This window comes from Rhea pennata, chromosome 27 (genome assembly GCF_028389875.1).
Source record: "Rhea pennata isolate bPtePen1 chromosome 27, bPtePen1.pri, whole genome shotgun sequence".
NCBI classification, from domain to species: Eukaryota; Metazoa; Chordata; class Aves; order Rheiformes; family Rheidae; genus Rhea; species Rhea pennata.
This window is the reverse complement of record NC_084689.1, coordinates 79916-99884: the sequence shown is the minus strand read 5'-3', so window position 1 is coordinate 99884 and position 19969 is coordinate 79916. Positions and strand designations below refer to the sequence as shown.

The 19969-nt window shown below is 48.1% G+C and overlaps 2 protein-coding genes across 11 annotated transcripts in view; one reads left to right on the top strand and one right to left on the bottom strand.

Moving 5' to 3' along the window:
* CELF5 (CUGBP Elav-like family member 5) overlaps positions 1 to 13013 on the top strand; it is a 42901-nt gene extending 29888 nt beyond the window's left edge. For 4 of the 10 annotated variants that reach the window (XM_062596467.1, XM_062596465.1, XM_062596461.1 and 1 more), the window contains 9 exons: positions 536 to 615; positions 1630 to 1776; positions 7133 to 7277; positions 7478 to 7624; positions 7797 to 7859; positions 7944 to 8027; positions 9144 to 9287; positions 9395 to 9559; positions 10746 to 13013. In XM_062596467.1, the coding sequence (XP_062452451.1) occupies positions 536 to 615; positions 1630 to 1776; positions 7133 to 7277; positions 7478 to 7624; positions 7797 to 7859; positions 7944 to 8027; positions 9144 to 9287; positions 9395 to 9522 (938 nt within the window). In that variant the 3' untranslated portion in view covers positions 9523 to 9559; positions 10746 to 13013. Of the gene's footprint in view, positions 1 to 535; positions 616 to 1629; positions 1777 to 7132; positions 7278 to 7477; positions 7625 to 7796; positions 7860 to 7943; positions 8028 to 8101; positions 8831 to 9143; positions 9288 to 9394; positions 9560 to 10745 lie in introns of those variants that run through there. The other 6 variants (XM_062596464.1, XM_062596463.1, XR_009960892.1 and 3 more) reach the window with 6 other exon arrangements.
* A 2069-nt stretch (positions 13014 to 15082) lies between these two features.
* LOC134151736 (repulsive guidance molecule B-like) lies at positions 15083 to 19942 on the bottom strand. Its single transcript, XM_062596557.1, is given in 5 exon segments — positions 15083 to 15837; positions 15840 to 15897; positions 17328 to 17849; positions 19458 to 19582; positions 19720 to 19942. Coding segments are annotated over 5 exon segments (1683 nt in total).
* Positions 19943 to 19969: the final 27 nt, after the last annotated feature.

Below are 19969 nucleotides of genomic sequence, written 5' to 3'. Positions count from 1 at the left end.
CTTGCTGCCTGTGCCTTCCACCTTGCTCTGAAGCACTCATCCCCTACACTATCCTTTGGAGATGGGCTAGAGGAACCTGCATTCCAGCCAGACATGGGGAGTAGGGCAGGGAGAGTTATCTGCTGCAAGGACAGATTGGGGAAGTTGGGATGAGACCTGGCTGACAGAACGGGAAGCAGAGGACGAGTAGCTGAGTTACTAGGCTCACTAGTGAGCCTGCTGGCTCAATCTGGATCTGCAATTTGAAATGTTTTCATCCACAATTAGGAGTGCATGAAGAGTTTGGGGAAAAGGGGTAATGTGGGGTAAAAGTAGAGATGGTGACATCATCTACAGAGTGTATCACTGAGCGCCTTTGTTTTTCCGGGCTAGGATATTTGGGATGAATCAGCCTTTTTTGTCACGCACATCCTCAGGGTGGCCCTCCTTTGCCCTATTTGAGATCCAAATACTGTGTCCTGCCTGGCTCTGCAGGTGGCAGCTTCACAGCAGCCCTGTCACTGCAGTCTTCTGTGCTCTTTCTGTCCCTTTCTAGGCTGTGCTTTCGTAAAGTTCTCATCCCACACAGAGGCTCAGGCAGCAATCCACGCACTCCACGGCAGCCAGACAATGCCCGTGAGTATGAGGCCAGGGCACCTACCCTTTTCTCAATCCTCTTTCCCATCACCTTTTAGAAGGGAACACTCAGCACTGTTCAAAAAACCACAGATTCAGCTACAGTTTCTACCTGGTTTGGCTGATGAGAGGGTGGGAGGAGTGTGTGTTGGGGTGGGGGGGTGGGGAATTATATCCATGCTCTTGTCTTTGGGAACCATCCTGTCTCTTGGGCTGGGTATTTGTGTCTATGTCTGTCCAAACTGGTAGGGACAGCATTTATGTTTATAAAGGCTAAAAAAGAGAGACCCAAGGACTGGGCCATGTATCTATCTTGGAGACAGCTATCTGGAATAGTTCAAAATAGAGCAGGGTGCAAGCTAACAATCCAGCAATATGGACAGTGAGTGCTCCAGTGCCTGTGCATGCTCCCCAGCCTTGTTATCTAGGGGGTGCCAGAGGTTTGTGGGACAGGCTGGGTGTGGGAGGGAATGCCTTGTGCATTGTGTGGGGTTGTGCAGCTGCAGTTGTGCACTCTTGTGCAAGCGGAGGTGCAGTTGTGATCTGTCTCTCACAATCTCTAACCTGGATTGCAGTAGTTTGTGGGCAGGACAGTGAGTTGCTGCAGCAAGGGTATTTGCAGCTGCCAGGACCTGCTTTGCTTGTCCAGCCAGCCTCATGGTAGTGGAAAGATAGTGCCTGTGTCTGACCATTGCCTGGGTATTCCTGGCAGCCCCCATCCTGCCACTTGGTAAATACAGCCAGGCATGTATGCACATACTTGTGCAGCTGTGCCAGACCCCCTGTGTGTGAGGGCAGGGTGGGAAGGGAAAGAGACGAATGGATGGGGAAAAGAACAGGCCATATTCCGGGCAGCTCCTGAGCACTTTCCCTCCAACAGTCTTCTGCTCCTCTTCCCACTCCTCTCTGCTGTCTGTTCTGCCCTGTCCCACCCTGCCTGACTGCGACTCTCCGGCTGTCCCATGGCCTCCTCTCCCCCTGCCTCCTCTCTCTGTCTCCTCTCTCTGTGCCTAGGGCGCCTCCTCCAGTCTAGTGGTGAAGTTTGCTGACACAGATAAAGAGAGGACCCTCCGTCGTATGCAGCAAATGGTGGGGCAGCTGGGGATATTCACACCATCTCTCACGTTGCCGTTCAGCCCATACAGCGCCTATGCGCAGGCTGTGAGTATCATGCATGTGTGTGGGGAAAGGTTGCCCTCTTGGCTATGGGGCGAGACTGTACTGGGCTGGGAGACCACAGATGGGGTCTCTGTAGCAAATGTGAAAGCATCCTGGCACCTGGGAGTCATTCCTGGCTTCAGTTTCTCAATCAGCAGCTCAGTCCCTGCACATTTCTCTCCTGGAAGGGTTGGCAGGGGAGAGCTGAGACCTTCTCAAAGTGAGGCAGGATTTCTCTGATGTGACGTAGACTGGCGGAGGTGTCTGGGAACAAGTCAGGCATGACCAGTGTTTTTCTGTCTTGTTTTGTGGACAGCACAGAGCCACAATTCCTCAGTGATGTCTGCCAGACATGGCAATCTGTCAACTTGTGAGCTCTTTTGTGTCCATGGCACAAACGCATTTCTCTGGTTCTGGACCACCATGAGAACTCTGGGCCCAGCTTCACATTTCTTTCTCTGATGCACTTCTCAGGAAGGGCCTAGTCCCCATTGCTGTCCTTGGCTCCCGAGGTTTTATCTTTCAGCTAGTGTGACTGTGTGGTTTGCCAGATGTTGGAGAGGGAGTTGTGGGTGGCAGAAGGTTGCAGATGTTTTATCTGGTGCCTTGTTTGGTAAAGCTGTCTGTGCCTTCAGTCTTAATGAGGGAACTTCATTGTCTTGCTGGTGATAATGGTGATTCACATTGATGTTTGAGGCCAATCCCAAATTCAAGAAGGCCCTGCTCAGCTGTAGTGAAGAAAGCACTATCTTCTGGGTTGTCTCAGTGACCGTCATCACCTTCAAGTCTCTCTGCTGCCAAAATTAAGCCCATGGAAAATGGTAATTGCTCAAGGCCATAAGAAATCCTTGTGTCAAAAGAAGGAACTTCAAGGTCCTTTCCTGGAGGGCAAAACAAACCTATTTTCCCCATATATCTGTGGGCACTGCTTTTACCTCTGGCTCCAGGGGCAACTTGGTGTTCCTCTGCTGAATCTCCAAGACAGAAGAGAAACTGTCCCTCAACTATTGGCCATTTCATCACAAAGAACCCCCAGAAACACTCATCACTATGTATGTAGCAAGAGCATAGACTAGCAAGAGAAAATAGGCAGTGAATATGAAGGCCTGTACTGGTGGGGAATTTGGGGAAACAAGGGTAGCATCTGTCCAGTAGACTATTTGATTTTTCTGGTGAAAGAGGGTGAGAATGGTTATACCATTCTAAGCAGTAAGGCTGCCAGCAGAAGCATGATTTAGTGGTAAGAGCCCTTTCTGAACAGATGACAGTATCTTTTGTCAGGGCCAGTCACTTCTGTCCAGCCCTGACATCCATGAGCCAGCTGCACCGGAGGTCTGAGTTTGTTGGCTCACTGGCTCAACCAAGACATGATTGTTCTGGTGTATTTTTCGCTGCTCTGGAGATAGCACTGACTTGTGATGAGGAAGGAGGCAGAAATGGGTTGTGCAGTGAGGTCATGATGGCAGAAAGTACCTTATTAGCTCATGGCCTGGGATGTCTCATGAAGGAGAGCAGCAAGACCATCTAGACTTAGACTTTAAGTGCCTGCCTCACCCCTCCAATCTTCTGAAATTCCTCTTGAGGACATCTTCTTTCTCCTTAGTTGTGTCTCTAGATTTGTCGCCTCCTCTGCAATTCTAGCCTGTCCTTTTGCTCTTCCTGCTCCAGCACTTTAAATTGGTTTTCCCCTTGACTCAGGGCTCAGCTTGTCTCTCACCCCTTCAGTTTTCTTTCTCCTTCCCCCCTTACTTTCCACTGATTTTGGTTCCCTTTCCTTCTTCCTTCTGAGACACCAATCTCACATCTGCATTGTTTCTTCTCCTGTCTTATCCCAGTCTTCAGTTTCCTGTCCTCTGGAGGAGGCATCCTGGAAAGTTTTCATATGTGTGCAGTATTGCCATCAGAGGGAGCCAGTACCAACCCTTTGAAAGGCCACCTAGGATCCATGGAAGTGGGGGCAGAAGGGAGGCTTTTCACTACCAACTGTCCTTACAGCTTCTCCAGATGTCCTGTCATGGGCTCTCCTAGGAGCTGGGATCCCTGAGGAGATAGGGCTCAGGGCATCTCTGACATAGCTCATGCTTTCAGAGTGCAGGGCTGGGAGTAGGAGATGCTGCTCCCCCCCCGCCCCCAGGTTGCTCACAGGTCCAGGAGATGCACCTAACAGTTATGTGGCTGGATTAGACTGAAAGGAGAGAGTGCCGTTACAATGAACTGGTGCATCACAGGCACTGTCTTTTATGTTTACGTTTTAATGTGCCATCATTTTTCTCTCGCTGTCCCCATGGGATTTTTTTGCCTCTCCAAGTCAATGCAGTCCGAGAGATGTCACAAGGACGCTGATAGTACCCTGCCTGGGACAGGAAAGAAGAAAAAGTTTGGGACCTGATTTTTGTTTCAGTTGGATGTTTTTAATTTATACTAAATGCATTTTCCTTAAAAAAAAAAATCAAACTAAATGTAAAATAAGGAGAAGCTATATTAGGTCTAAAGTTATCCTGAACTATTCAGATAAAATGGATTAATTGAAAAATAACCAAACAATACTTGTTATCTGATATACTTTGGAAGAAAAATTCTCATCCTTAGTTTGGAAATATGACTGGCTAAGCATCTGGAACCAGATTATTTAACTGCTAAACAAAGCTTTGATCCCAGGTGCCTCTTCTGCAAGTGAAAAAAAAAGACTATATTTCCTTCATTTTTAGTTTATTCAACAAGTTGAATTTAGTGATTAGTTCAGCTGAAATCATAGAACTGAATGGGAGCTGAAAAAATAAATCTGACAATACAAAAAAGGCTTAGAATCTTAAAGAAACAGCCAGTGCAATTTACTAGCTATATATAATGCTTGAATATTTCTTTTGTTTCATAAATTAGTTCTAAACACCAAGCATATTTTGTTCACCCCCCTACCCTTTTCTTCTGTTCTTATTATTCATGATTACAAGATTTTTATTTAACTACAAAAACAATTTCAGAATGCTATGCTTATATATTTGCAGTAAAATATCAGTCTTTCTCCAGCTAGATACTGTCAAAAACAAGCAGAAGGAATAAATAAATAAATAAATAAATAAATAATATTCATTTGGTAAGCAAGAAATGCATTGGTCCCTGCATCTTGAAATGGGAAAACTGTGAAGATAAGACTAGAAGTATGAGCACATGGTTTGTAACAGGGACACCACCTTAGCAGGACTTCTGCGCTTTCTGGCAGGCCATGTGTTGCTATAACCCTAGCTCAGGGTCAGCCAGCCCCACTCCAGCAAGAAACTGCTACGGAGACAAACGGAAGGTGAACAGATGAAATTAAGTCAGAGCGCTTGTGCGCTGGCTCCAGCAGCAGCCTGACTCCTGTGGTGTGGAATGTCCAGCATGTCCCACAGCCCTGCAGTCCCATTGGCCTCTCAGCGTTCCCAGCACTGCCACACAGAGCCAGTGCTGCCCCAGCTGCTCTATTTGAACCAGCCAACAGAAACAGCCATGCCATGGAGTTAGGCAATCCCTCTTCTTTTTTAAGTAACAGCAATGATTAACTTCAAGGTGAAGGGATTCAGTGAGATGTGTGCATTTTGGAGTTACCAGCTCCCCTGGCTGAGACCTGGGCCAAATTAGCTTACTGACTCAACATGTTGCGGACAAGGCAGGGTACCTGGTGCAATGCAGATGTGGTGCAACAGGGACAGTGAGACAGACACTGTAGTGAACATAAAGAGAACCTGTGTTTTGCTGGCCCCTCCCAATCTCCTCCTGTAGAGTTGCAATTTCCAGGCCGCTGTGCCCATGCCTCTCTTGCTTTTCCTGCTTGATGGTGAGGACAAGGATTACAAAGGAGCTAGATAATTTTGCATCCAGAACTAAACCCTTGTTGCTGGTGCATTTTGAGAGCACTCTAATTTAATCTTATGCTCCAGAGCACTTATTATTGACAATCAAAGGGGGCAAGGAGGTGGTTTTCTTCCTTCTTTCCTCTAATCCTCCTCCCAGCTTCATCCCCTTTCTGCCATGTGTCACTCTTCCTAGGTAGGCATGTTGGGGGACCAAAAGGAGCCACAGTCATCTGGTCAGGGTGCAGGCCACTGCCTAGGGCAAGACAGGGCTCAGGGAATCCCAGTGTGACCTTGGGGAGCAGCACCTGAAATGTGCGCTGAGTCTGGACAGACTCCAGATATGCAGTGGGACATAGTGTCTTGACTGAGCCCAGCAGCAGTCTGGTCTCCTTGAGGGGGCTGGGTGAAAGGTGCATTCCCCAATGGAGAACTGCTTGCTTGGGTTGTTTAATGCCATAGAATCATAGATCATCTAGTCCAACCCCCCTGCTCAGCAGGGTCACTTAGAGCATGGTAGACAGGGTTGCATCCAGGTGGGCCCTGAAGATCTCCAGAGAGGAAGACTCCACGCCCTCTCTGGGCAACCTGTTCCAGTGCTATGTCACTCTCACAGTGAAGAAATTCCCCCCTCACGTTCAGACGGAACTTCCTATGCTTCAATTTCTGCCCCTTGCTTCTTGTCCTGTCACACAGGACAACTGAAAAGAGTTTGGCCTTATCCCCTTGACACCCTCCCTTCAGGTACTTGTACACATTGATAAGATCCGCCCCCCCCCCCCCCCAGTCTTTGCTTTCCCAGGCTAAACAGGCCCAGCTCTCACAGCCGTTCCTCATAGGGCAGGTGCTCCAGCCCTCTGATCATCCTCGTAGCCCTATGCTGTACTCTCTCCAGTAGCTCCATGTCTCTCTTGTACTGGGGAGCCCAGAACTGGACACAGTACTCAAGATGAGGCCTCACCAGGGTTAAGGTGGCATGCTAGGTGGCAACCAGGAAATGGGGCAAGGCTTTGTAATGGGGCTGTGGCTAGAAAGAATGGTCTTTAGAAGCCCTTTTGGCAGGCCCCTTTCCCTGCCCCATATCCACCACAGGAGAGTCTTTTGTGCAGGAAGGGTCTCCAGCACCATTCTACTGCTCTCAAGAAAGGCCCAGCTTGAAGCCAAGAGGCAGCAGGAATCCTCTAAGGCTGATGGCTTCTGGCATGAGGAGAGAGTCTGGGGTGGGTGGAGGGCACCACTCTGTGGCTCCAGCTTTTGCAAGAGACCCCCAAACCAAGAGGCTTCCCCACCAGTGGCAGCTGTGCCCCACTCCTTGGGTCTGTCAAGCTGGCCTCAGCCCTTGCTGGCTGGCCCATTGCAGCAGGTAGCCCCAGAGGAGGACATCACTACAGGGAGCTCCAGGCCCACCACAGGAGCCAGCCCCAGCCCCAGGCTCAGCGACCCTCCCGGGGCCTTGACTGTCTGTGGCCCTGAGCCACATGTGATCCTGACTGCGCGTGGCCCTGACAGAGTGTGACCCTGCATTGCAGCTGATGCAGCAGCAGACAACGCTTCTCTCCACCTCCCACGGCAGCTACCTGAGCCCTGGCGTCGCCTTTTCCCCTTGCCACATCCAGCAGATCGGTGCCGTCAGTCTCAACGGGCTGCCAGCCACTCCAATTGCTCCAGCATCAGGTGAGGGCCTGGTATGGGCCAGGACACAGTGAGTCCTTCACAACCAATGAACCCCTTGCCCCCATACTCAGCACAGTGCTCATACAGAGAAAACAGCTCCCCGTACCTCATCAGGCTCATGACAGACAGACAGATGGAGGGAGCAGTAGCTTCATGGGACCTTGACTCATGCAGGATCCCCTTTTCTTCTTGCTCTGCAGGGCTACATTCAACCCCTCTCCTGGGAACAGCAGCCATGCCAGGGCTGGTAGCACCCATTTCAAATGGATTCACTGGAGTGGTGCCATACCCAAATGGCCATCCGACCTTGGACACTGTTTATACCAATGGCCTTGTGCCATACTCAGGTATGGATAGCTGGAGGAAAACACCCAGAGACTTCAGGAACTGCATTTTTTTTCCTGGATCCCCACAGAGACAACTTTTCCTAGCCTCTATCAGGCAGGCATGGAGAATCACTGGAACGTGTGTGCACAATTCCCTTTGCTGTGCTTCTGACTCCATTCCTCTTCTTTGCAGCCCAGAGCCCTTCAGTAGCAGAGACTTTGCACCCAGCCTTTGCAGGCGTTCAGCAGTATGCAGGTAACAGCTTCCCTCCTCTCTCATTCCTCATGTGGCTGCCTGGCTTCTCAGGTAAACAGTTTGTTCTGTCTCATTGTAACACAGCTGTGTATCCAACCACCACCATCACTCCAATTGCGCAGAGCATTCCTCAACCACCTCCCCTCCTGCAGCAGCAGCAACGAGAAGGTGAGAATCAGGGTGGAAACACAGCAGTAGGGGGGAGAGGAAGGGGTAGCTCATGGAGTTCTTCTGCACCATAGAGTCGATGGAGAGGGGGCAGCACCAATCCTTGTCCACTCTGATCCTTTGTATTGGAGCTGAGTTATGGAACCAACCTTGGCTTTGCAGTGAGCAAACTGTAAGGAGCCAGAAGATGCTGGTCATGCAAACCGCCAGAGCTCATCACTGGTCAGATGCCGCCTAGAGCAAAGCTGACAGCAGTCAGCATAACATGAAGCTTGGACATCAAAGAGTGTAGAGTCAAGGCCTTCCCTATGCAGGCTGGGGAGAAGAGCACCTTCTCCTCCTCTTTACTGATGCTAGAGACACACTGGTAAGAGTGAAACCAGCCTCTCCAAGGCACTCTCTTCTCTCTTCAACTTTCCCAGCCTCAGGGTTTGTTTTGCAGCTTATTTCCAAATTCATCTGGACAGAACTTGGAGCTAAAGGAATCTGTTTGTTCCTGCTTCACACAGCAGGTGCCAGGAAAGAGACAGCTCCCTGTGCTTATCAGGTTCACAGGGACCAGATGAAGAACTTGGCAGGACCAAGTCAGCCCATAAGAAGTAGGATGTATGACAATTCAGGACATTTCCAGTTGGGGCTGTGGCTCGTGGGTCAAGTGCAACCACTGCATGGCTGTGGGGAGGGAAGGCTACCTCTGCAGCTTCCATGTAGAGGTGTTTGCTGCTCTGGGCAGTGCTGATCAGAAGGGGGGGGGAGCTATGAAGAAAAGCCATCGCTTCAGCTGATTTCTTTCCAGCACAACAGCTGGAAAGAACAGACATTGCTAGAGAGTTGTCATTCCCAGCACCCCAAGTGGGAACCAGAAAAGCTGAGATAGCCGTATCTACTCTCAGTAACTTCTAGTTCTGCATATTGCCTCCTGGATACTCTTGGACAGTCCTTAGAGCCCTTTTCCTTCAACCAGTGATTGAAGGAGGCCAGCAAGGGGAGGTTGAGACAGATGGAGGTAGTGCTGGGGTTCTTCTGTAACACTGTGTTCTGAGCTAAGTGCATTTTTCCTCTTTCCTCTGGGGGCTGTCTGTGCTTGGTCCTTGCCCATTGCCCCCATGCCTACAGGTCCTGAAGGCTGCAATCTCTTCATCTACCATCTCCCTCAGGAGTTTGGAGACAATGAGTTGATGCAGATGTTCCTACCCTTTGGCAATATCATCTCCTCCAAGGTGTTCATGGATCGTGCCACCAACCAGAGCAAGTGTTTTGGTGAGTGCTGATGCCCCCAGGCAGGAGAGCATGGCAGATAACTAGTACACTCATGCATATGGCATGGAGCCAAGAGTTACTGGCCATGCCTGTGTCCTGTCCTTCAGGTTTTGTAAGCTTTGACAACCCATCCAGTGCACAGAATGCTATCCAGGCCATGAATGGCTTCCAGATTGGCATGAAACGTTTGAAGGTCCAGTTAAAACGACCCAAGGATGCCAACCATACCTACTGACAGCAGCAAGCAAGCAGGAATCATTTCTGCAGCACAGGTAAAGCTGGCACCCTCACAGCACTGTTTCTGTGTGTTGTTCAAGGTCAGGGAGCAGCAAGGCTAGCTGCTCCCTGAAGGGATGGGGAGCCAAACACAGTAACGCAGATGGCAGGGCAGGGGCCTTGCTAGCAAAAGACCAGGCTCACAGTAACCAAGGGAAGTGACCAGGGCAGGCCTGGAGATGGTAGCCAGATTCAACCAAGAGTCCAGATCATCAGGCAATTTTGTGGAAATGGGGAAGGTCCAACATCAAGTCAGGAAGTCAATCTGCAGGTCAGGATCAGGTCTGGTGAGGGTAACTAGGGTCAAACATAATCCAGTGATTGCCAGGCAAATCCATAGTGATGAGACTGGTCTGATGTCAAGCCAGGAAGTCAATTCATTGGGTCAAGGTCCAAATCAATAATGTCCATAGCCAGGCACTGCATGGCTGTGGCTCAGCTGAAGATCAGTACTCCTACAACATAGCTCAGGCAGGGACTGAAGGCCTCAACAGCCAGAAGGGCTCAGATTACCTGCCTGTCATCTAAGGAGGCTTCACCCATTGTTTTCCAACCCCTTCCCACATTTGTTCATCTTCCTAACAAGGCTTTAAAACCAAATAGTTTTGTTTTTAGCTGGGGCATGTGCCCTGGAATTAGTCTGTGGAGAATGCTTCTAAGCTAAGAAGGAGCAATCACATGATTCACAATAATCATAGAAAAGCAGATTAGAATAAAATTAGCTCTCAGTGTAGTCACATGAGGGTGTCCTCCTGCTTTTTTCAGGGCAGTCTTGTTACAGCAACTCAACACAGAGATACCAAGCAACCCCCTCTTCAGATGGGGCCAATCTGTTGGAAGAAGGGCAAGGAAAGGCTATGGCCGGAAATGGTTCAGTGTCCTTCCTGACAGCTGGCTCCTCCTTGCTCGGCTTCCCTGTGCTAAAGGGTTTTGTCACAGCAGGCCCAAGGAAGGGTTTGGAACAAAGAGCTCAGCAAAATCTGTATTGGGGTCTGCAGAGCTTGTCACCATGTCTACACAGTTGTACTCAGAATGGTTATTACTGCATCAGCTGAGCCTTGGCTGCTCTTCATCCCTTCTAAATGAGGCCATATTCCTCCACATTTAAGAAAGCAGCTCAAAGCCTGAGGTTTGCACATATGTCCTCCTAATCTCCCAATTCCCCCACCCCTTTCTGTTCAGGTGAAGGGAAAGTCCAGAGGAAGAATTTCTGCTTCAGGTTGATTTACAGAGGCCAGTAAACTTATAAACTCTTTTGACATCACCCCTTTTCTTCCTCTGCTCCTCACCTACCCACCCCATCTGCCTTCAGCCCACCTCCTCAAAAACATGAAATTGAAAGGAAGGCTCAATATCTATCCAGCAGGAAGATTCTTGCCACGATGGACTGTCATATTTGCTGCTAATGTGGTGCATAGCAAAGGGACCAGAAAACCAGCAGACCCTGGGGACCTGAAGCTCTTCCTCTCGGGATAAGCCTGGAGTATGCAGACCAAGAAAACCTAGTGGTGTGTCTCTAGGTTACTGCAGTGGTGTATGGGACCTTAGTCGCCCCCACTCCATCTCCTATACCTTTCATAGATAAATATATATATATATATATATATATATATATATATATATATAAACACACACACACACACACATATATATATATACACACAGTCTCTATTTTTTTTAGAGTGACTCACAGGACCAAACTTTTCCATTTAGAGACTGACTCCTTGCAAGAGGGGTTGGAAGCAAAGGGTTTACCTCTGCAACAGTGTCTCCTCAGCAGGCACTGCAAATAGGCCTGAACATTTGAGAGGATGGACAAAGAGCAAGGGAGAGCACATCTCTCTGCTCAAAATTAGCAAGAAGCAAGGAGAAAGAACTACATACCTCCAGGATTGGGGCACAGCCAGCTACTCAGCTCAAGAGTCACTCACCCACCAACCTTAGCACCAGCTTGGTTAAGGATCTCAACAGTTCTCAGTCTTAACCTTCCAAGGGCTTCTGCAGACCAAGCTCCTGGAATTTGGTGCCAAAGCCTATCCTGAATGCTCACGGATTAGGCTGAAAGCACAAGAAATCCCTTTACCTACAGGAACTGTACTGCCTCCGCATGCATGGCACAGACCCATGTTTCATAGCTCTCCATGGTAACAGTGAATTTTCTTGATCAAAGCAAGAGAAGATGAGAGAATGCGAGCAAACGTCTTCTCCAGAACAGAGTCACAGAAACCTCCCAGGAACTACACACTGCCTCCATGTGTCAGAAATAACCTAAAGTTGGTTAGCAGGCATTTCCAACCTCCAGACTGGACATTTTCTCCCAGAGAATTTAATACAGGGACTTGCCTCTTATATCCTCTGCAAAGCTTTTCCAAGCAGATACAAGGAGGTTAGTATGATGATAGAGGGCTGTTGTTCTGTTTTTTCCTTCCACCTTCCCCTCCAAAGGGCAGATTATACAATATGCAGCATATATACATATATATATGTACACTTAAGCACAGAACATAGTTCAGAGTTTGATTTAACAAAGATCCCTAGAGTGGGGGGTCTTACTGACAAGGCGCATCCATTTAACTTGAAACAGTCCCTTTAAGTTTCTACCAAAATACAGAAGAAAAGAAAAATCTTCTGAATAATTAGTTTCAATATTACAGAGTTTGATAAGGTACCAAGAACATTCCTCTGTGTGTCTGTGTGTGTGTAAATATGAACAGAGGGTTGGTGGAGAAAGACTGATGCAACTGATACTAAGGAGAGATCTGAGGACTTCAGAGGACCTCAGCCACTTCTCATTCTCCTCCAGTTTTCCTTTGTTCAAATGTCTGTGGCCCAGTCCTTTAAGTACATTTACATCTCCTTAACCACCCCTCTGTATCTGATGCTGAGAGTTTATGAGAGATGAATGAAGCAGTGGAAGTCTGTGTGTTTCTATAGTCCATGTTTACTGATTGTAAATACCATTTTTATACTTAACATCTATTATGTACGTGATTTGTATAATGTATTTTATTTCTGCTATAAGTAATTTCATGAAGTTTAAACTTCATCTAATTTTGAACAAAAGAGAAAATGACCAACAAATGCAAAATGGGAAAAAAGGGACTTTGGAAATTCTAGGTCAAGCTGGTTTAAAATAAGCATTTACAATCAGTTTCTTCCATCACAGTTACTGATGTGACTGTACAATGTTACAGGTGAGATACAAGCTTCGTCAATGTCAAATTCCTTGCTCTGGTCTAAAAAAATCTTAAATTTATTTAATAAAAGTTTTACTTGCTAAGTAACTTGGGGGGTTATTTCATGTGTTAGTTGCATCTGCTTTTATGTAGTGCTTACACTTTAAGACAATCAAAGACTGGAGGTGAGGAAAGTCTGCTTCCATTCAGCAAATCACTTACGCAATCAATTAAGCATTTCACAGAAGTATGGATGACTGAGCTTGAGTCCAATAAAATACAACCCTGTCTTACTCTGTACACCACAGCGTCCTAGGTCTCTAAAACAGCTATCTTTGAATTTTTATTCCAGTCATAGAACTGACCCCCAAAATGCAAGTTTGTTATATTTGCCCAATTGCAACAGGTAACTTCACCAGCCCAACTCTAGCAGAGCAAAACACAAACCAGGCACAGCTCTTGTGTGCAGATTCACGGCTTCTTAAAAAACTCCTACGTATTTTGTCTTTACTGGGAGAACAGAACAGGTTCTCTCAACAGTATTGTGAGGGGAGCAGGGGGAAGAGAGAAAGGGAATTTAAAAAGAAAAAAAAAAACCACATCGCCCAGCCCAGCAAAATGGAGAGCAACTGCACAAACTCCCTTTCTCTGTGCTGCAAGCAAGGAGCACACTGGGGCTAGAAGGGAACTAATGCTGTTTGCCATGTCCGTACACTGCTGCAAAAGCACCAATTTTCCTGAGACTTTTCCAAGAAGGTGCTTCAAAAGCCTTATCTAACAGTGCTAGAGAAAAGCAGAACATGAGTAGAAAATGAAATCTAGGATTACCTCAACTTTTGATGCCCCCTTCTCCCTGCACCAACACAGTTTTGTAGTGCCTGGACTATAGAGTTTACTGCAAACATCAGGAGCTAGCAGATGTATGTGTACATTTAGGAGGGGTAGATTCAAACTCCAGAGGGGATGTGAATTGCAGCAAGTTCCTACTAATTCCATGCAAGTCTACAGAAAGCTTTGTCAAGTCAAAATCCAAGGTCCATGACATGGACAGAAGCAGCAATACATCCAGTTGGTGCCTGCTCCTATGCTGTGGATAAAACATACTTGCAAGTAAAAGCACCACACATCACTCCCACTTCAGATCATAGATGTTACCAGAGCAAGAACTCATGCCACACTGACATTTCTTGTGGGAACAAAATTTTTGTTTAGTTTAGAACAGGATTGCACTGAATCTAGCACTTCGTAGTCAATAGAGCAGGGAAGCAGGGGGCATACAGTATCCCCTTCCCAGAAAACAGCCTCACACAAACTAGAACATTGCCTCTCCTTTAGAGGGGATGCAGCCACACTGCCAACTCCCAACCTGCTTTCTCTCTCCTTGGAAAGAACCAGCTAAGGTTGAAGAAGCACTGAGATCAGCAGGTCTGCGCACACTCCATTTTAGTCCTACTTCCCCTTGCATAAACCTGTTTTAATACCTACCTGTCACAAAAACTTCCAAATCGGTTGACCAGTTTCTATCATGTTCAGCTCTCAGGGACTCTTGAAATTTCTTCAAGATTCTTTTTTTTTTTTTTTTTTTTTTTTTGGGGGGGGGGGCACCAAGGGAACGACATTAAAAAAAAAAATCTTTTCAGACAATGAGCCCATAGAGGATCCTTTACCCAGTCCCAAACTAGGAGGATTCAAACAGGGGCTGCTTTTTCTTAGCTAGTAGAACTAATGAATCATAACACATACTCATAGCAAAAATATATTATGGAAGAGTTCCCTCCACATCCTTTCTTCGAACCCATTTGTGGTTCCATCTCAAAGGGACATCATCACATGGACAAAGCTCTCCTTGGACCAAACTGACACTACTCCAAGTGCTCCCTCGCAACATGCAGCTTGGTTCCCTCTCATCTTCCCAGATCCTTTACTGTCTGGGGCCACAGTAACCATAGCTAGGAGGAGGTGCCAAGCAATTAGGAGCTGGCCTTTGTTTTAACCTCTGGATAAATCCACATGACCACTCCTGGAAGAGCACTTTAGTATTGGAAGGTATATGTGAAACAAGCAGAAAAGGCTAGGGGCTAGAGAAGATTGATCGGAGGACAGGGGTGAGAAGCTGAGTGGAGCACTCCCAGTAGGACAGCTAAACCTCATGCTGCAGGGTAGTAAGCCTCCTTCCTCTGGGGACAATCCTTCTCCATCTGCAGCCTGGACACTATAAGCAGGTGTTCCTTCCCCCATCTCCAGCCCCTAACCACGAACTTGGCACACAGAAAGCAAGGTAGGTTTCTTCCAAATCCAACATTGACTGGGGAGGTAAAGGATTGAACAACTGTCACATCTCTTTCAGTTAGAGAAAAGATGGAAGATGGGTGGCAAGAGCTGGATCAGACAGGCCAATTCTGCAAGAGGAGAACTTGTCCAGAAGTCAGGAGCTTCTCTGCCCTTGGTCAAGGGTCCCTCATGGTACAAAGATTCTCCACCCAAAACCTCCAATGACACCAGAGCGGCATTAGGAAAGCAAGAACCCACCAGACTGCAAAAAACAACAGACTGACAAAGTGCCAGAGCTCTGCCAGGCACACTGATGGTCTTGGATGCAGCATATAACATAAGTCTGCTGGGATACAAGGCCTTCAAGTCTTACAAGGCCCCATATGTAGCCATAGAAAATTCAGGATCCCCTGTGGTAAGCAGATCAAAGACACAGGACTGGAAATACACATCCTCCACCTGCAGGATGCGGTGATGTTGCTCAGCAGCTGTTTCCACTGTGTACACCTGCTGGCAGCTAGGCCAGAGAGGGCTGGAGTTGCTCAGCCACAGCCTATGCTCCTGAATCAGTTCATTCTTGGGGCAGCCATGTAGGCAGAGCTGAAGGACAGGGCTCTCCTCTGAGAGATTCAAGGTCTCCTCTGGCACATGAATGGCAAAGGTGAGGTAATGGCCCACCTGGCGGATGATTACAGTGCTGCCAATGTAATGAGCCTGGATCTCCACTTCGTTGGAGTCTGGCTTCTCCAGGATGCGCAGACTGCCAGCACCCTCCTGCTGCCCACCATTTTGTGTGCTGTCACTGAATGCCAAGGGCAGGTCCTGGCATTTGCCTGGCAAATCTTCTGATCTGTATATCCCTGGTAGCTCTTAAAGATCAGTGTGATCTGTGCAGAAGATAAGGCAAAAATGGCATTCAGGTAGATTAGAACTCACTGCAGAACTTCTCTCCCACTGAATCTCGGGCTTAGACAGTGGATTAACTACAGGAATTGATGAATAAATTGAACAAGACAGGACCCAGCACTGAGCCCTGGGGAACTCCACTAGCCACAGGCCTCCAACTAGACTCCGTGCCACTGATGACAACCCTCTGAGCTCTGCCTTTCAGCCAGTTCTCAATCCACCTCACTGTCCACTCAGCTAACCCACACTTCCTGAGCTTATCTAGGAGGATGTTATGGGAGACAGTGTCAAAAGTCTTGCTGAAGTCAAGGTACACAATGCCCACTGCTCTCCCCTCATCTACCCAGCCTGTCATTCCATCTTAAAAGGCTACCAGATTGGTCAAACCAAGAAGTAAGTCTGGGATTCATTGCTGCTACATTACAAGCAACAATGTGTTTTTGCCTCCCTGCCTAACCCACTCAGAGTTCCTGGCATTTAGATCAACCACTAGCCCTAGCACTGCTCCTCCCACTACACATCAGAGGAGATACTGCCTTCTCTGCATGTGATGGGTCAGAGAGGGCTTTTCTGGTGCCAGCTCACCTGCTACAACCTACCGATGAGGCAGACCTAGTGCACAGACAACCAGAAATCAGACTCTTAGGGAGCTCCATTAGGGAAGGACTGTAGAGCAGAAAGTTCAGTCTCTGCAGCCTTCCACTCAAGCATTCAGCCAGTGACAATAAAGCCAGATAATGTTTGCCTCATCTGCTGCTAGAGCAGGGGGCAGCATGAAAGTGAAAAGCCTCTTTCCTCAGTCTGGACATGCTATAGTAACCTCATTGAAGCCATAAAAGATCTGCAGATGCTCTGGGCTAGGATCCGCAAAACTTATGCTTCCATCAAAGTCCAGAGGAAAAATCCACTCTGCTATTCCACTGGAGAAAGTCTGTGACCCAGATGAACAAGTCACCTCCCAGGTGGGAGCAGGAAACTCCACACAGCCGGTTTCCCGAGAGAGACACTCTTCTGGTGCGCAGGATGCCAGTCAAATCTGGTATGGGCCTTCATTTTGAATATATAAGAAAATACACCACTTTTGAAACCATTATTAAGGGTTACAACAACTCTGCCGTGGATACAGACACTCAAGGCTCTGCTAGGGCTTCAGAGGCAAAACAATGAACATGAAACTCTACATTAGATGTAGAGCCTCCAGAATCATTGCAGCAAGAACATCATGTTGTCAAGGAGGGCAAGAACTGACCCCTCAAGTCCTGCACTCCTTTAACATCATCTTCCAGATACAGGACTTGTCCCAGGACATCTCACTCCCTACACTGAGTATACCTGCATAGGGTGACCAAGGCACAGCAGTCTCACAGAAGGCACACTACTAAGCACAAAGAGTTTTTAGCTGTCCTTTTACCTTGCTGGTGGCTGTGGCGCTGGATCTAGTCACTACAGGAACATTAGCGACCTGAACAGACAAGTACTGATTGTCTATCAGTGGCCAAGCTCCTTCTACTTTACAGGTCTGGAACTCATCCTTAAAAGTCCTTAAGCGAGGATCCCCAAATAATCCACAGTGGGCAAACTTCTTCTGAAAGCCGGAACTCCTCTCATAATCACACAACTCAGAAACAAGAGGGTCTTGAGTGCCTGGGGCTCTCGCTGATGAGGTAGATCCATCACTGGAGCAGTTGTATTAGGCAAGCAGTTCCTTTATCTTGAACACAGCAGAGTGGTACACCAGCTCTCCTTGGCAGGACTTGGCAGTCTTCCTGGTACACTCAGAGAACACACGCAAGGCAGTACAGTAATCCACATCCAAAAGCACATCATCTGGCAAGGCATTACTAGGAGAAGTGGCAGCTACATAGTCAGCATTATAGTGCTGGATTCTGCACTGTTGCCAGCATACTGCAAGGAGAACAGTCACTACTGCCAGTTAGAAACTGAGGGCTTCAGTGGCCCATCTCTTTTACTCCCTCCCAAAGCATATTTTATGCAGCAGTCAGAAAAAGAAACACCTCCTGTGAGTGTGTATGAGTATTTACTAAGCTATTATGCCATGGCTTCAGGAATCTGTCATTACATTCACTTTGCACTTAAAGTTCTTTCTCCAAAGTATTTCATGAGTCACAGCTGCCAACACCCTGAGAAAAATAAACTACCAGGAAAAGCAAAAACAAAATAGGCTTCTCTCAAAAACAGACCTTTTCTTTTTTTTCACATAAGCTTACAGGGTTTTGGCAGGGTGTGTGGGGGAGAACAGGGGAAGTGTCCTATTTAAACAAATTCCATCAACACAGGAAAAGGAAGAGCAAACATTTGGAAGTTCTTCATCTTATGGATACCACACACACTTCAGTACTATGTACATGTAGTCAGGACAGCATAAGTCCATAATCATGCTGATATTGTAAAAGCTGACCTTAAAATGTTGGGTAAGAGCCACTGAAATTTGCCAAGTCACAAGACCTAACCCCAATTTTTACTGATAGGATTAAAAAAGTAAACTCAAATACTTTTCTTGTCATGCATTATAAGTTAATTCTTCAGCCCAAAAGAAGAGCTAGTTCACTGTCACTCTACTGAGATTGCACTAGTTTGTAAGAACTCTACAAACTCTACAGTGTGGGTATGTGTGGGCATGCTGACTAACATGTATCCTTTGATATCTTAAGCCAAAACCAGATTGTTCAAGCTTAAAAAAACCCAACACACACAACACACAAATCAATGCAGTTTTCCCCAGGGATATGTATTAGCAATGCATCAATGAAACCTAGCGTGCAAATCTATGCCGACCAGCTGCCGACCCTGGTATCTGTTTCTCTGCATTTCATACATCACTGTAGGAAACTTGTGTTGATGTATTCAGTTAGTTTTTAACTCCTACATGTTAAGCCTGCTCCTGCACCTCATCATCCCTAACTCAGCAAAGGTAACAGTTGCCTTCCATCATTACAGCGCAGTTTAGTGGTGACCAGAATAAACAATTTGTCCAGCAGCCCTGGCATGAGCTGGGATTCTCAGTTTAGCTGTGAACTTCAGCCTCCTTGAGCAAGGATTCCCAGCCCAAGGCTCATGTCATGTGTTAAATTCCGGTGCACAAGATGCCCAATATCTTACTTGTATGAACAAAAATACCATTTCAGATTTCAGACTGTAGAGTAGGGAAAAAACAGAGAGATCCAGCACCTGTCCTTGATGTCCTTGAGTGCCAATCTGCAAACTGTGAAAAACGACCCCTTCCCCTCACAATTTCCGAAGCTGCATGAGGAACAGGCTGCAAAGGGAGCAGCTCGCTGCCTCCTCAGCCTTGTCTGCCTCCTTTGCCCTTCAACTCTCTCCATCCGTGCTTACCTGCAGACCTTCACCTATGTGCCTGGGCCAGTCAGGGCAGAGGAGGGTTGGGGATCTTTCAAAAATAGGGCACCCAGAGAAAAATTCCAAGTCTGAGCCGAGCTTTCACGGGAACAAACAGAAGCTTAAGATCCAGAACAAAGCGTCTGAGATACCCATACCTCAGGAAAGCCCCTCTCTCGCTCACCTGCCCTGCCACCACTGGTCCTGGCCCCAGTCGCGGGCTCCTTGCGGCCAGCCCGACCCCGCCGCCGCCGGGCGCCTCTGTGTCGCCGCCGCCGCCGTTTTTCTTGGCGAAGCTGCGCAGCCGACCTTCTCCCATAAACAAACCGCCTGGCCCCAGCCCCCTCAAGGCTCCCGCCACTGCCGGGCCCTCACGGTGCCCCCGCCGCCCGGAGCTCCCCCGTGTCAGGCCCTCCGCCCCGAGCGGGCAGCCCCGGCCCTGCTACCTGCGGGCGCGGGCACACAGCAGCACATCGACACCAGCAGCATCATGCCGAGCAGCCGCCACCGCCCCAGAGGTGGCACTACCGGCAGTGGGACGAGGCTCTGGGGCCGCACGCCCATCCTGCCATCAGCCCCCAGTGCCGCCGCCCCAGCCTGGCCGCGGCACTCGCCCCACCGCCAGCCCGCGAGAAAGTGCGGCGGCAGCCGCCCCCCAACAGGGTCCATAGCACCCCGCTGTGCACAAAACCGCCC